Source organism: Suncus etruscus, chromosome 13 (genome assembly GCF_024139225.1).
Source record: "Suncus etruscus isolate mSunEtr1 chromosome 13, mSunEtr1.pri.cur, whole genome shotgun sequence".
In the NCBI taxonomy this organism is placed as follows: domain Eukaryota; kingdom Metazoa; phylum Chordata; class Mammalia; order Eulipotyphla; family Soricidae; genus Suncus; species Suncus etruscus.
This window is the reverse complement of record NC_064860.1, coordinates 95,888,084-95,904,850: the sequence shown is the minus strand read 5'-3', so window position 1 is coordinate 95,904,850 and position 16,767 is coordinate 95,888,084. Positions and strand designations below refer to the sequence as shown.

The window sequence follows — 16,767 nt, the reverse complement described above, 5'->3', positions numbered from 1 at the left end:
CAAATCCCCCCCCCCCAAAAAAAAGAGTGACGTAGGCATTCCCTTTGCTACATTACATTTCTTCACCAGCTATTCTATATACCACAGATAAGTAGGATCATCCTGGATTTGCCTCTCCTGGCTAACTTCATGCCTGACATCTTCCAATTTCAGCCAGGTTGCAGCAGATTGCTCGAATTTTTCATTATTTGCAACTGCATAGAATTCTATTGGGTATATGTACCACATATCATAATCCATCTTTCATTGGAGGTTGATTCCATGTCTTAGCCATTGTAGTACGTGAATAATGGTGTGCATCATTCTTTTGAATAAATCCATCACCAAAATAAGTGAAATAAAGATATTGGGGCTTGGGGCCGGAGAGATAGCATGGAGGTAAGGCGTTTGCCTTTCATGCAGGAGGTCATCGGTTCGAATCCCGGCGCCCCATATGGTCCCCTGTGCCTGCCAGGAGCAATTTCTGAGCCTGGAGCCAGGAATAACCCCTGAGCACTGCCAGGTGTGACCCAAAAACCAAAAAAAAAAAAAAAAAAAAAAGATATTGGGGCTTGCTCTTCAAGTCTGTGTACTCTCTTAAATACGTGTCTTGCTTGTCTTTATGTCTTTTTGCTTTTTCTGCTCTGGAAAAATACATGTTCTCTCTTGAATACATTACTTCTCTTACTCTCCCCCTCACATCTTTTGTGTTTTTTTTGGGGGGGGCCATTCCCATGCATGGCAAACACCCTATCTGCTGTACCATTGTTCCATCCTTCTCCCTCCCCTCACATCTCTAAGTAAGTTTCAAATAAAAAAAATATCTTGTGGGGAAGGCCAGAACCGTGGCGCTAGAGGTAAGGTGTCTGCCTTGCAAGCGCTAGCACCGCTGGGTGTGGCCCCAAAACGGCAGGGGGGAGCTATCTTAGAGGGATGGACGGCAGTTCCATTCCCCAGCGTCCCATATGGTCCCCACAAGTCGGGAGCAATTTCTGAGCGCATAGCCAAGAGTGACTCCTGAGCATCACCAGGTGAGGCCCCAAAACAAGACAAAACAAAAAAAAAAAAATACCTTGGGGTCAGAGACGTAGCACAGCAGTAGGGTGTTTGCTTTGCATTGCATACATCAGATCCAGGACAGACTCAGTTTCGATTTTTGGCGTTCTCATGGTCCCCTGAGCCTGCCAGGAGCGATTTCAGAATGCAGAGCCAGGAGTAACCCCTGAGCACCGCTGGGTATGGCCCCAAAACGGGAGGGGGGAACTATCTTAGAGGGATGGAACAGGGCCCGGAGAGATAGCACAGCAGCGTGTACCTTGCAAGCAGCCGATCCAGGACCTAAGGTGGTAGGTTCGAATCCCAGTGTCCCACATGGTCCCCCATGCCTGCCAGGAGCTATTTCTGAGTAGACAGCCAGGAGTCACCCCTGAGCAATGCCAGGTATGGCCCAAACCCCCCCCCCCCCAAAAAAAAAAGAGGGATGGAACAATAGAACAAGGGAAGGGATTTAGCCTTGGATGCTGTTAACCTGGGTTGTATCCCCCGCATCATCCCATAGGGTCCCCGGAAGCCCCCAGAAGTGATGCCTGAGTCCAGAGCCAGGACTAACTCAAGCACCAACAGGGATGGCAAAAATAAATAAATAAATAAATAAATAAATAAATAAATAAATAAATAAATAAATAAATAAATAAATAAATAAATATTGGAAAAAGTGCAATGTTGCTTCACATACACTTGAAAAGGTAACAAATACATTGGGGCTAGAGATAACTCTACTGGCTGACTGCAAGTTTTGCACAGAGGCCTGGTTTCAGTTGTTTTTGTTTTGAGGTCACACCTGGTGATGTTCAGGGTTTACTCCCTAGTCTGCACTCAGGAATTGCTCCTCGCAGTGCTCAGGGAACTTGCCAAGATTATAGAATGCATGCAAGGAAGGAAGCACCTTGCCCTCTCTACTTTCCCTCCAGCTCCAGCCAACCTTGGTTGGATCTTTGGCTCTGCATATGGCCCGTTTGGATCTCTGGCACTGCATCTAGCCCCCTCAGCACTGTCCACTGAGTGAAAACCTCTACCCCGAAACAACCCAGCTCCTTACTTCCCTCCACCCGCAACAAGACCCTTTGGGGACCGCTATAGACACATGGACCTGTGGACAAATGCCATGTGAGACCTGCTCCGCTGGTGCTCTCCTGCCTGTCTCCTCCTGCCTCTGTGCTCAGAGCCGCCTCTGTGCTGTGTGCTTTTGCGGCTGGTTCCCGCATGACTGCTCTCCTTCCCTTCGCCCCCCCCCTCCCTGCATGTGGCAGGTTAGTATCTCAGCTCTGGACATCTCAGCCACTCCAAGCCTTCTAGCCAACAGATGTGAACACTTTTTCACTGGGTATGTTTTAGGCGTGGAATCACTGAGTCATAGGGTGTCTCTTTAGCTTTATCAGATAAGGCCAGACAGTAAAACTTTGCAAGTCTGAGGCCCTGGATTCAATCCCCAGGACTGTGTCCCTTCTCCCAAATTAGGCAACATGTTTTTTTTTTGTCCCCCACGCTTGGTTTTGGGGCCATATCTGCTGTATTCAGAGCTTCCTCCTGGCTCTATGCTTAGGGATCAATGCTTAGAGATCAATCTTGGCAGGGCACCGGGACCATACGTGACACTGGCCGGCCTGCAAGGCAAATACATAACCCACTGTACTGTTGTGCTAACACTAGCCCTGCGATTTTGTTTTTGTTTGTCTTTACTTTTGTGGGGGGAAGCCACACCCGGAATTCCTGGCTCTGCGCTCATAAGGCACTCCTAGCAGACTCAGAGGGCCATATGGGATACTGGGAATTGAACCTGGGTCCCTCCCAGGTCGGCCTTTGAAGACAAAGCCCTACCGCTGTGCTATGGATCACTCTGGCCCCTAGACCTGCACTATTTTTTTTTTTTTTTTTTTTGGTTTTTGGTTTTTGGTTTTTGGCCACACCCGGCGGTGCTCAGGGGTTACTCCTGGCTGTCTGCTCAGAAATAGGTCCAGGCAGGCACAGGGGACCATACGGGACACCAGGATTCGAACCAACCACCTCAGGTCCTGGATCGGCTGCTTGCAAGGCAAAGGCTACTGTGCTATCTCTGCGGCCCCTAGACCTGCACTTTTAAATAGAGCATGCAAGGGCAGAACGTAGCTCAAATGGCAGAGCACATGTGTCACCTATGGGGGCCCTTGGTTTGATCCCCAGCACCACAGGGCGCTCTGAGCACCCAAGAACAATGACAAGTTAACAAAGGGAGGTCGGAAAGGGCCTATTCAAGGGAGCCATAGTATGTAGCAAAGGGAGGGCATTTGCCAACCCCATAAAGGTTCCAGGAGTGATCCCTGAGCACAGAGCCAAGAGTAAGGTTAGAGTACCATCAGGTATGGGGCATTAACACACACACACACACACACACACACACACACACACACACTGCCCCATGAAGATTAGAAGTGAGAAATGGAGCAGCATTTACTGGAGAGTCTCCTGGTGGCTGGGAAGGAGCTAGCTAGAAAATACATTGGGGAGTGGCCTAAGGAGGACAGAGGGCCTGTAAACAGCCCTGGGACTTGAGTGTTTTGGACTGAGACAGGCCCACCCGTAGAGCTATTGTTTCTATTTACATTTAGACACCTACTAATGAGATTTCTAAATTTCTGCTCCCGTTTTCAGCATTCACCCACCAGGTGTAGGGCTTGTTTATCCCAGTCTCGCAAATCATGAACTTTTTTTTTTTTTTTTTTTTGGTTTTTTGGGTCACACCCGGCAGCGCTCAGGGGTTACTCCTGGCTCTGTGCTCAGAAATCTCCCCTGGCAGGCACGAGGGACCCTATGGGATGCCGGGATTCGAACAACAGTCCTTCTTCTTGAAAGGCAAACACCTTACCTCCATGCTATCTTTCCAGCCCCGCATATCATTTTGCCCAGTTTCTAATCTTTTTTGTGTTTTTGTTTTTCTTGGGGCCACACCCAAAGGCACTCAGGGGTTTCTCCTGGCTCTGCGCTCAAGAAATTGCCCCTGGTTTCTGGGGGAACCCTATAGGACGCCGGGGAATTGAGCCCAGGTCTGTCTAGGGTCAGCTGCATGCAAGGCAAACGCCCTACCCTGTACCATCTCTCCGGCCCCCAGTTTCTGATAGGTCGGACTGAAAACTCTTCAATAGTTCTTCCTCTTTACTGCCAAGAACTCTAGCTAACAGAAATTTCCTTTTATTTATTTATTTTTTTTGGTTTTGGTGTTTGGGTCACACCCGGCAGCACTCAGTGGTTACTCACCACTCCTGGCAGGCTCGGGGGACCCTATGGGATGCCGGGACTCGAACCAATGACCTTCTGCATGAAAGGCAAATGCCTTACCTCCATGCTATCTCTCTGGCCCCTTACAGGAATTTTCTATCATAAAATCTGACTCAACGTGGCTCTCTTGCAAAACCTAACTGGGTCGGGGCTGTGAGATTATATCTCCAGGTTGAAGCTTTTTCCATCCTCTCAAAAGTATACATGAGGGGGCTAACGGAAAAGCAGGTACAGCAGTTGCTTTGCCTTGGGCTGACTCGGATTCAACTCCTGCCCCCACAGGGTCCCCTGAACACCGCCAGGAGTTAGTTCCTGAGTGCAGAGCCCAAAACCAAACCAAATGTTGAAGTGACAGGCCAGAGCTACGCAGCACATAGCAAGTTAAGTCTTTCGTTGCCTTGCAAAAACCGACTGTCTCCCATCCTAGGCCCCAGGCAGGACAAAACAATCAAAGAAATTAGAAAAGGCATTTGGGGAAGGCAGAGGTCAAGCAAACAGAGCAGAAGCTGCAGGTAGGGGCTGTGCTTCTCCTTAACGTCTTGGGGGACGGTGGCAACTGGGGTGCAGGAACCCACTAGGCCCCTGGAAAGACTGCCACGCACACTCGAGACCACCCAGAGAAGGAAAGTCTGAAGGATGCTCCAGGCCAGAAGAGGCGCCTGGCTCCCTGCAATTGTATTGTTTTGTTTGTTTGGGGGCTACAGCCAATGATGCTCAGGGTTACTCCTGGCTATGGGCTCAGAAATCGCTCCTGGCTTAGGGGGACCCTATGGGACGACGGGGGATCGAACCCGGGTCCGTCCTAGATCAGCGCGTGCAAGGCAGACGCCCTACCGCTAGCGCCACCGCTCTGGCCCCTTCCAGGGTACTTAGTAGCAAGGAGCACCGCGCCTGCGCGGTGGCGCTCGCGCCGCCGGCTTCTTCCCACGCCCCGCCCAGCCTGGCGCCTGCGCAGTCCCCCGCCACCAGCTCGCTTTTTGGCCAAGGCTCACGCGAAACAGGCAGGCAGCTCAGGTAGCCCGGTGACTGTGGGCGTGGTCCTCGGGCATCACGTGACTGGAGCCGGCCAATGGGCGCGCAGAGCGCACTTCCGCGCCTCGGCTTTAAACCAGCTCCCTCGAGGCTCGAGTGAGTGCGTTGCCTCCCTCCCGCCTTCTCCGGGGTCTGGGGTCCCGCGAGACCACGCGCGAGGCCGGGGGGGTGGGGCGCCCGCGAGAGTTGGGGGCGGGACGTTAAGTTTGGAGTGACGGGTCGTCGGACCTCTAGGGCGCGCTCGCCGCCGCCTCGCAGCCAATGAGCGTGGCCTGGGGGCGTGTCCACGTCGGAGTGACGGGTCTCCTGACCTCTAGGACGCGCCCGCCGCCGCCTCGCAGCCAATGGGCGTGGCGGCCGGGGGCGTGTCCGGCTGGCTGGGAGAGGCGGCTCCTCGGCTCGGAGCGGGCGGCCGCAGGGGAGAAAGCGGGGAGCAAGGGGGCGGGACGCAATCCGGATCCATCCGGTTCTCGCAGCGCCCCCCGCTCCGGTGCCGGCACTTCGGGCGGCGGGAGAAGCGGCGGCGGACTCGGCAGCGGCAGCTTCGCGCAGATTCTCCGGCGCCATGCCCAAGAGGAAGGTGAGGCCGGGGAGCGGGCGGGTCTGGCCCCCGCGCGCGCCTCCGGGCCGGGGATTGGAGCGCGCGGCGGCGGGGAGCGGGACGGCACGCGCCGGGCTTTGTTCTCAGGCTCCGCGTTTCCCCCCGCAGGTGACGGCGGCCGACGGGGCCCGGGAGGAGGTAAGTGAGGGAGGCCGGCTGGGGGGGGGGGAGTCGCCCGCCCGATCGCCCGCCCGCAGCGCTCGGCTCATTGTTCCCCGATTGTTTCTCCCGCAGCCCAAGAGGAGGTCGGCCCGGCTGTCCGCCGTAAGTGGGGCTGCGCCCCGGGGAAGGGAATGGAGGAGCAGGGGCGGGAGTCTGGGGGTGCGCGGCCGCTCAGGGCTCCTTCTCCCCCTTTGCGTTGCAGAAACCCGCTCCTGTCAAAGTCGAGGCGAAGCCCAAGAAGGCTGCAGGGAAGGTGAGTTTCGGGGGCAGCACCGTGGGCGCCCCCAGACGTCCGTAGGCACGCTGCACGACCTGGGGGGAGCTCAAGGCAGCCCCCAAAGGGGGTCCGGTCATTGAGTTCACTTGCGATCATTGGTCCTGGGTCGCAGAATGGCCCTGATGGCCCCGCAGTGGCCCCAGAGGTCTCGAGAAAGTAAGTGTGCGTGTGTTGGGGGGAGCCCATGGTTTTCTGACTTTTGTAGAGCACTTGCTAATGAGTCACTTTTAGTCTATCCCAATCATCTCTCAGGTCCTGGGGGCGAGGAGGTGAGGAGAGGCAAGGGGCAGGCCCCATTCTGGAATCCATGGGAGTTTTCGCACTGGCAGGTTTTGAGGATAAAGTTGTCTGCGCTAAGTTATGTGCTTGATAAAGTCAGGAGAGGAAATTGTGAGTCACCGAGTTTGGGAGGGGGGTCATAGCATTGAGCCCACTCTACCAAGCTCTGGGTTCGGATGGAAATTCGTGAATTGTCCACGCACAGCTTAAGGGAGGGGCCAGAGTGCTGACACAGTGGGTCAGGCCCACTCTTTCTCCAGTCCCCTGAGCATTCCCAGGAGTGAGTGACTCCTGAGTGCAGAGCCAGGAGTTACCCACAGCACCGTGGGTGTGGCCTAGAAACCAAAAAGCCTAAGGGAGACTGCCATTGGAATTTACATTTGCCTTTACCCTCAAACGAAGTATCCTTCATGACCCCTTTTTTTTGAAAGGCATTATTACATAGTCTGGGTAGTTTTTGCCTTTAGTGTAAAAAAATTTGATCTAGAAAATTACCTTTTATGGTTGGAGCAGTATGAGGAAGGGAGGACATGGGTAGGGCAGGAGCAGAGCTCCTGGGGTGGCCCAGGCTGAGTTCTCTCACACAAGTTTGCACCAACGAATGCCACAGGGCTATCTTCGCCCAAAATGTCAGCATCCACTTTCCTATTAACTCCCTACCTTTGACTTCAGCATTATTAACAAACTGGAGGTCAACTGTTACCCAAAAAACTGTCCTTCTGCATGCAAGGCAAACGCTTAACCTCCATGCCATCTCCGGCCCCACCCGCTTTTCTCTTGTATTTTCATCCTTTTCCATATATACAACATATATATATAAATCTTTAAATCTTATTTATTTTGGTTTTTGGGTCACACCTGGCAGGCTCTGGGGACATATGGGATAGCGGGATTCAAACCACTGTCCTTCTGCATGGAAGGCAAACGCCTTACCTCCATGCCATCTCTCCACTCCCCCCCATATATATATTTCTATTTCTGTTTGGGGACCACATCCAGGGCTTATGCCTGGCAGGACTTGGAGGAACCATGTATGATGCTGGGGAACCAACTCATTTTGACCAAGTGAAGGCAGTCCCTCTATTGGCCCCTTGCTTATATGTTGTGATCACTTAAAATCTCTGGGTACCAGAGAAAGAGTGTGAAACAGGTCTCTGCATACGAGAGCTCTGGACCTTTCTTTTCTTTCTTTCTTTCTTTCTTTCTTTCTTTCTTTCTTTCTTTCTTTCTTTCTTTCTTTCTTTCTTTCTTTCTTTCTTTCTTTCTTTCTTTCTTTTTTTTGTTTTTGTTTGGCCACACCCAGCGTTGTTTACTCGTGGCTGTCTGCTCAGAAATAGCTCCTGGGGGACCCGGAGAGATAGCACAGTGGTGTTTGCCTTGCAAGCAGCCGATCCAGGACCAAAGGTGGTTGGTTCGAATCCCGGTGTCCCATATGGTCCCCCGTGCCTGCCAGGAGCTATTTCTGAGCAGACAGCCAGGAGTAACCCCTGAGCACCGCTGGGTGTGGCCCAAAAAACCAAAAAAAAAAAAAAAAAAAAAAAAAAAAAAAAAAAAAGAAATAGCTCCTGGCAGGCACGAGGGACCATATGGGACACCAGGATTCGAACCAACCACCTTTGGATCTGGATTGGCTGCTTGCAAGGCAAACGCCGTTGTGCTATCTCTCCAGGCCCCTTTCTTTTTTTTCTTTTTTTTTTTTAATTAAGAATATTTAGATTGGGGCCGGAGAGATAGCATGGAGGTAAGGTGTTTGCCTTTCATGCAGAAGGTCCGTGGTTCAAATCCCGGCGTCCCATATGGTCCCCCGTGCCTGCCAGGAGCGATTTCTGAGCATAGAGCCAGGAGTAACCCCTGAGCACTGCCGGGTGTGACCCAAAAACCAAAAAAAAAAAAGAATATTTAGATTTTTACACAAAGGGTTTAGGGCATCAGATGGTCTCTTTCTTGCTCTCATGGTACCAGCAGATTTTCATGTCTGGGGGTGTTGGGGGATGACAGGTGTGTAGGTTCAATTTCCCAAAAAATGAGCGGGAAAGGGGAAGGAGATGGTGTTTTTTTTTTGTTTTTTTTTGGTTTTTGGGCCACACCCGTTTGACGCTCAGGGGTTACTCCTGGCTATGTGCTCAGAAATCGCCCCTGGCTTGGGGGGACCATATGGGACACCGGGGGATCGAACCGCGGTCCGTTCCTTGGCTAGCGCTTGTAAGGCAGACACCTTACCTCTAGCGCCACCTTCCCGGCCCCGGAGATGGTGTTTAAGGCAGAAACAAGCCAAACTTGATTTTGTTTCATCTCCTTTTCTCCTACTAGTCCACATATTTCCTTCCAGATGACGATTGGTTGTCCTTTCTCTTTTACAAAATCGGCTTCCTGAGGAAAAGTCTTAAGTGCAGAAACCAGCCTCTCTTATCTCTAGAGGCCAGGGGTCTCAAACTTGCGCCCGAGGACCATTTGCAGCCCTCTGTACAACTTTGTAGCCTGTGGCCGACCTTCGAATATCGAATATCGCAGTATTCGCTTACCGAATAATCACATTAAACATTCGCATACCCCGAGCAGTTCTGTTTGGGGTATGCAAATGTTTAATGCGATTTTTTTTTCTTACTAATGCGATTTTTTATTGCGAATATTCAGTAAGTGAAATCCCTTATGCGGCCCTGCCTCACCCCGACTTTGCCTCCTACGGCCCCCAGGTAAATTGAGTTTGAGACCCCTGCTATAGGCCCTTTTCACTGTGGTGTCTGAAATTTGCTTGTCCACGTTCCAAGACGTTGCCGGGCCAAGTCCCTGCCCTCGAGTGGGCCACCGTGATCCAGAGAGCCCTGGCACCAACTGGTCTCCCATCTCTGTGGCCTTGAGAGTTGAGGTCTTCGCCTCTTTTAGACTCTGATTCAGATTGTCAGCAGTGCTTCTGGCCCCATGGTGCTACATTCTTGACAGGAAGTAAATGTGAGGTCCGCCCACTTTTCCCTGGGTGGATGGACTTCAGAAATGCTCTTCTGTGGGGGAAGTTTTGAACTTCTTTAATTATGCAGATATTGGTGCATTTCTGGTTCTTTAAGCACCTTTATGAAAACAATGAGCCTTTACTTTTTTTTTTTTTTTTTTTTTTGGTTTTTGGTTTTTGGGCCACACCTGGCGATGCTCAGGGGTTACTCCTGGCTGTCTACTCAGAAATAGCTCCTGGCAGGCACGGGGGACCATATGGGACACCGGGATTCGAACCAACCACCTTTGGTCCTGGATCGGCTGCTTGCAAGGCAAACGCCACTGTGCTATCTCTCCGGGCCCTGCTTTTTATTTTTGGGCCACACCTGACAACCCTCAGGTTACTCCTGGCTCTGCACACAACACTCCTGGCAGGCTCTGGGGACCCTATGGGATACCAAGTTGAACCGAGGTCTGTCCTGGGTCAGCCACATGCAAAGCTACTGTTGTACTGCTATCCAGCCCTTTTTTTTTTTTTCCTTTTTGAGAGGCGGGCACACACCTAGCTATGCTCCATCTGGGCTTATTTTTGGCTCTGTATTTAGGAGTCTTCTGGTGTTACTTGGGACCATGCAAGGGGCCTGGGAATCTGCAACTGCAGCTTGCAAGGCTAGTGCTCTACCCACTGCCCTCTCCAGCCCCACTAAATGCACAGTTGGTCTTTTTTAGCTGCCAGTGTGTGGTGCCAAGGGACGCGGGTAGAGTGGTCAGGCTGCCCTGTAAACATAGCTTCCATCGGGCCCTTTCCATCCCTCCCAGCCTGCCCTGCGTGTTGTACTGCGCATGTTTGACGCCCTTCTTTTTTAAGGTGGGGCACAGCCATTATATAAGATGTTTTGTAAACTTGTGCCAGCATTGCTGGTGCTGGGAAATCCAGCCGGTGTCAGTTTTGCTGATGAATGTGTGGGCTTGAGTGACTGGGAAAAGGCATGTCCCGACTCCAATGGCACCAAGGTGCGCCTATCACCTACTGTGAGTGTGGCGGCTCTGCTTCAAGGTTGTGTAAGAGTAAGCGTCAGGTTGTGGGGGGTGGGGGCATTCAGTTTTTGACTCTGCTCTGGGATCACTCGTAGTGCTTGAGGGGACAGGACAGAAGGACCAATGCCAGATGAGAAGGATCAGACTGGGGTTGAATCAGGGTCGAGTTGGTGCTTACAGTGTACTTTTATTCTGTCTTAGGATAAATCTTCAGACAAAAAGGTGCAAGCAAAAGGGAAGAGGGGAGCCAAGGGCAAACAGGCGGCCGCAGCTGAGCAGGAAACAAAAGAAGACTTACCTGCGGAGAACGGAGAAACCAAGGGCCAGCAGGTAGGCGGGCAGGAGTTGGACCCTTTTGTTTGTATCCAAAGATACTTTAGTAAGAAATTTATGGGCGGGGCAGGACTGAGCCTGACACGGTACAGCAGGGAGGGTGCTTGCCTTGCATGTGCCAACCCAGGTTCATTCATCCCTGACAACCATATGTTCTCCTGAGCACTGGGGGAGGATGGTTCACTCCCCCTCAAAAAAAAAAAAAACTCATATATTCCAATTTTCACAATATATTCATTCCTATTTATGTTTCTGATAGGTTTTTTGTTTGTTTTGTTTTTGGATCACACCTGGCAGTGCTAAGGGGTTAATCCTGGCTCTACAGATCAGAAATCGCTCCTGGCAAGCTCCGGGGACCATATGGGATACCAGGATTTGAAACACCTTACCTCTGTGCTATCTCTCCGGCCTCAGGAGGGTTTTTTTTAATGCTTAAGTTATTAAAGTGAACCAAGTCTGTCTTTGAAAGCTTTTGGCTTTGATAAAAGCCATAGTAATAGCACAATAGAACTTGTGGACCCATGTACCATGTTTCTTTTTTTTTTTTTTTTTTTTTTTTTTTTTTTTTTTTTTTGGTTTTTGGGCCACACCCTGTGACGCTCAGGAGTTACTCCTGGCTATGCGCTCAGAAGTTGCTCCTGGCTTCTTGGGGGACCATATGGGACGCTGGGGGATTGAACCGCGGTCCGTCCTAGGCTAGCGCAGGCAAAGCAGGCACCTTACCTCCAGCGCCACCGCCCGGCCCCCATGTACCATGTTTCAACAGGCAGTAATCTGTTCTCTGGTTATCTCCCCCAGAGTCCCTGTGGCTTGAAACAGGCCGAGCTCTCTGGCTTCCTTCTTACTCTCTGAGGCATCTCTGGTGGTTCCTGCCCAGAATGTGCTGTTCGTGCCCTGGCGTACTGGTGATGAGCTAGCCACCGCAGTGGTGTTCGGGGACCTCTGGGCTGCATCCAGCGATGCTCAGGGATGTGGTGCCAGGAACCAAACCAGGGTCAGCTGCTTACAAGACTATCTCTGGCACACAATGGGGTTCTGAGATGACTCTCCCAACACAGTGCATGGGGGTCACCCCTGTGATGTGTGTGTGGAGACCCACACACTGAGGTTCTGGCTAACCTCGGGCACATTTAGCTATAAGTCTTTTGATCCTCCTGCCTCTGTACAGAAATTGCTCCTTGCTTTGTGCTCAGTGGAGTGTGGACTCAACCACACCATATCGTGTGCATTGCCTACTGTACTCGCTCTCTAGTTTCTTGTTTGGATATTTTTGATACAGCTTTTATTTTTGGTGTGTTTTTGGCCACACGTGGGCACACTATCTGCTTTGGACTGACCCCTGATTTTTGTACTTGGGTTAGTTCTGGAAGGCTTGGGGGGTACCATATGGGGCTTCGGGAATGAAACTTGGGTGTGCCAAGCTCAACAGGTTCCCACCCTGTACTGTCCTTCAGGCCTCTGCTCAGTTTTGGTTTTTTAGGCCACACTCGTTTGGTGCTCAGGGGTTACTTCCTGATTATAAGTGCTCAGAAATTGCCCCTGGCTTGGGGAGACCATATGGGACACCGGGGGATAGAACCAAGGTCCTTCCTTGGCTAGCGCTTGCAAGGCAGGCACCTTGCCTGTAGCGCCACCTCACCGGCCCCCTCTGCTCAGTTTTTAAACATCTTAGCAGGGTGCTGGGGTTGTGAGCTCACCTAGCAGTGCTTTGGAGGGCTTGCACTCTACAGGAAACCTCTTGTGGTTCTGGATTCAAAACAGGGTCATGGTTGCCGCCCGCCTCCAAAACGTTCTGCTCACAGAACAGCACCTACTTGGGAGCCAGAGCACCACAGAGCCGTTTCCCCTTGAGCACCTCCTGCATGTGCCTCTTAACCCCCAAAGGAGGAGAAAGTTGTTGTTGGAACTAAATAGTAAGAGACTGCAAGCCCAGCCGTTTTTCCTCCAAGCCTGTTACTTTGACTAAACTAGAGAAGATGTTAGGGTGTTAATTCTTCTCAATTCTCAACATCTTTATTTTATTGGGGGGTACCTGATGGTACTCAGGGTTTACTCCTGCAGGGCTTGATGGGCCATTTACTATGCCATGAATTCAACTAGTGTTGGCCACCTTGCAACACCGGCAGCCCTACCGACTCGCTCTTCCTTTCTTCCCCCCTTTATTATTATTTATTTATTTATTTATTTTGTGGTTTTTGGGCCACACCCAGTAACGCTCAGGGGTTACTCCTGGCTATGTGCTCAGAAGTTGCTCCTGGCTTGGGGACCATATGGGACACCGGGGGATCGAACCGCGGTCCGTCCAAGGCTAGCGCAGGCAAGGCAGGCACCTTACCTTTAGTGCCACCGCCCGGCCCCCCTTTATTATATTTATGGTCAAATTTTAGTCAGGCATATGTCATCAAGTTTGTGGTCACAATTTTATTTACTTTTGGGCTTTGTCACATCTGGTGGTGCTCAGGGGTTCTGTGCTCAGGAATCACGCCTGGTGGAGTCGGAATATGGAATGCCAAAGAGTGAAGCCAGGTTGGCCCTGTACAAGGCAAGCGTCTTCCCCACTGTGCTATCACTCTGGCCAAAAGTTTATTTTGGGCCAAGCAGAATCATTTTTTTGAAAAAATTGTGGTGGTGTGTACAGAAAGAGACACATTTGGGAGAGAACATGGACTTGGAAGAAGTAAGTCGACAATCATATAGTTCTCAGTTCTAAACACTCAAACACTTGATGAGTATAAGAAAAGACACTGTCTTGGAAAAGCTGGTTTTGTAGCCCCAATTTGTTGTCAGGCTGGCTGCCGTGAAGGCTGACGCTCTTCCAGGTGGGATTGGACATGGGCTTTGGGTCACACGATGCTGATGGTTCTGTGACCCCGTGGTACAAAGCCCAACGTGGAGAACTCGGACTGGCAGCCACACTAAAAGGCCCGTTGTGTGCGGCCTTCTCCCACTTAGTCCCTGATACTTTATGTGCGTGCTCAGCACCATATACTGGAAAATGTGCCCAGGGACCACGGAAGGACCTTTCCTGGGGGGTGCAGAGGTGGCAAGTGTGTCATCTGCCACCAGTGCCCTTGCTCTGCTCTGTGCGGGACCTCAGAATATCTTCCTGGTTTGGGGGCCACACCCGGCGATGCTCCGGCTCTACACTCAGGAGTCACTCTTAGTGGGCTTGGAGGACCGAATGGGATGCCGGAGATTGAACCTGGATCAGCCTTGTAGAAGGCAAGGGCCCTCCCTTCTGTATTGTATCACTCCTGTGCCGACTTAGTACGTCTTGGGGTTTAAGTTTTGTGACCAGATAAGCGAGAAGCTGCGTATGGCTCAGTCCCAGCCCGTCGCAGCAACACTGAGCAGCTCAGTCAGACTCAGGCGGTGATTCCTGTCCTCCTATTTTGCAGAGTCCTGACTCCGATGCAGCTGGAGAGAGAGAGGCCAAATCTGAATGACACCATGTCCGCACACGCCCGTCGCCCGTCTCACTTCTTGTACAATCCAGAGGAATATTTTTATCAGCTATTTTGTAAATGCAAGTTTTTTAGTAGCTCTAGAAACATTTTTAAAAAGGAGGGTGTCCCACCTCATCCCATTTTGTAAGTGTAAATGCTTTTTTTTAAGAGGTTAAAATCCTTTACTGGTTGCTTATTTTTGGCTACAACCAGGAATTAGTAGGAGTATTGGGTATGGGAGGCTTTGAATGTCTTGGGTGTCAACTTAACATTCCACAGGTGAGGACAGTTTTTATATCCCCTGTAGACAAAGCACACGAAATTGGTTTGGAGTCACAGTCGTGCATTAACGGGTTGCTTGTGGCGTTTGGTAGAAATGGTTCCTTAAGAAAATTTAAAAAACCACTCACTTCTTTGGCTTTCCCGGTCGGAATTTCACAAGCTCGGTCATTTTGTGACTGTGCTGTGCAAGATGAAGAATTTGAGCCTATCATGTAGATGATGCTAAATTTTGACTTACTAGGAATCAGGATGTAACCGCTTCTCATTTACTTGAAAATATTGGTACTTGATATTGATAGCCAGTTCAGGAAAAGGTGTCTCCAAATTGTAAGACGGAAAGTCACTAGGATAACCATGTAGAAGGAATCACAACTCTTGGTTTTTGGATTTTTGGTACGTTCATAACATTGAAAAATCTGTACTGATCCTCAAAACGACCTTAATAAAACCTTGTGAAAGAATTGCTAAACCGTGTGTGTTTTGTTCTGGTGAATTGTTTTGTTTTGTTTTTCACATTTGGGTCACCGAGGGCAGTGCTCAAGACTTGCTCCTGGCTCTGTGCTCAGATATCACTCCTGGCAGTAGTAAGTACTACCATATTTGGCCAGGGATTAGAACCTAGGCCCTGTATGCCAAACATGTGTTTCGGCCTGCTGAACTTAAGGGAAGGCCAGAGTGTCCAGAGCATTACTGGGAATGGGAGGAAGGACTTAGCTCATGGTAAGCACATGCCCTGCATGCAGAAGTGCTGGGTTCATGCCCTGGCACTGAAAATAAAAAACCAAATGGGCAAAAATGGGGTGGGGCAAGGATACAATTGGTAAAGAATAGGATTTTTGGGGCTGGAGAGATAGCATGGAGGTAAGGCGTTTGCCTTTCATGCAAGAAGTCATCGGTTCGAATCCCAGCGTCCCATATGGTCCCCGTGCCTGCCAGGAGCAATTTCTGAGCATGGAGCCAGGAGTAACCCCTGAGCACTGCCGGGTGTGACCCAAAAACCACAAAAAAAAAAAAAAAAAAAGAATAGGATTTTTTTTACATTATACTTACTGGGTTTTAATTACCTTGGAATGGGAGGTGGGGGAGATAGACTAGGTGAAGGAGGATTTATGTGATATCCTGCAGACTTCATTAGGTTTTAGTTATCAGGGAGTGATGTGGGGATGGTGACCGCACAGTGGGGAGGCCATTTGCCTTGCATGTGACCAACCAGGTTTGTTCTCTGACATTCTATTGGGTCCCCCAAGCCTGCCTGGGATTCCAGGAGTAAGCCCTGAGCGCCACCTGGTGTGACCCAAAAACAATTTTATAAAGGGTGGACGCAGGGCCAGAGAGAGTACACAGCGGCTTGTGCCTTGCAAGCAGCCGACCCAGAACCTAAGGTGGTTGGTTCGAATCCCCAGCATCCCATACGGTTCCCCGAGGCTGCCAGGAGCTATTTCTGAGCAGACAGCCAGGAGTAACCCCTGAGCACTGCTGGGTGTGGCCCCAAAAACAAAAAAAAAAAAAAAAAGGGTGGACACATTGGAGAGAGCAGAGCAGTTGGGTGTTTGCCTTGTATGCACAAGTTGACCTGGGTTTATATTCGGCATCTCAAATGGTCCTCTGAGCCTGCCAGTGCAGAACCAGGAGTAACCCCTGAACGCCGCCAGGTATGACCCCAAAACAAAACAAAAAGAACTAAGTGGGGCCGGAGTGATAGCACAGTGGGGAGGGCACTTTCCTTGTACACAGCATACCCGGGTTCAATCCTCAGCATCCCATAGAATCCCTGGAATACCACCAGGAGGGACCCCTGAGTGCCGCCATGTGTGGCACAAAAAAAGAGTGGTGCCTTTGCTTTGCATGCAGAAGGGTGGCTTGAATCCCGGCATCCCATACGGTCCCCTGAGCCTGCCAGGAGCGATTTCTTTTTTTTTTTTTTTTTTTTTTTTTTGGTTTTTGGGCCACACCCGTTTGACGCTCAGGGGTTACTCCTGGCTATGTGCTCAGAAATCGCCCCTGGCTTGGGTGGACCATATGGGACGCCGGGGGATCGAACCGCGGTCCTTCCTTGGCTAGCGCTTGCAAGGCAGACACCTTACCTCCAGCGCCACCTA

General features: G+C 50.9%; 1 protein-coding gene across 1 annotated transcript; it reads left to right on the top strand.

The window, feature by feature from the left end:
- The first annotated feature begins 5,887 nt into the window (after nt 1-5,887).
- Nucleotides 5,888-15,137, top strand: HMGN1 (high mobility group nucleosome binding domain 1). The gene is made up of 5 exons (XM_049785618.1): nt 5,888-6,061; nt 6,158-6,187; nt 6,288-6,338; nt 10,809-10,937; nt 14,339-15,137. The coding sequence occupies exons 1-5, from the start codon at nt 5,888-5,890 to the stop codon at nt 14,384-14,386; spliced, it is 432 nt and encodes a 143-aa protein (XP_049641575.1). The 3' UTR covers nt 14,387-15,137.
- The last annotated feature ends 1,630 nt before the right edge of the window (nt 15,138-16,767 follow it).

Coding starts and splice junctions, on each gene's coding strand:
- HMGN1 (XM_049785618.1), top strand. CDS start 5,888: ATGCCCAAGAGGAAGGTGAGGCCGGGGAGCGGGCGGGTCTGGCCCCCG. Junction 6,062..6,157: donor CCGACGGGGCCCGGGAGGAG/GTAAGTGAGGGA, acceptor TTTCTCCCGCAG/CCCAAGAGGAGGTCGGCCCG. Junction 6,339..10,808: donor CCAAGAAGGCTGCAGGGAAG/GTGAGTTTCGGG, acceptor ATTCTGTCTTAG/GATAAATCTTCAGACAAAAA.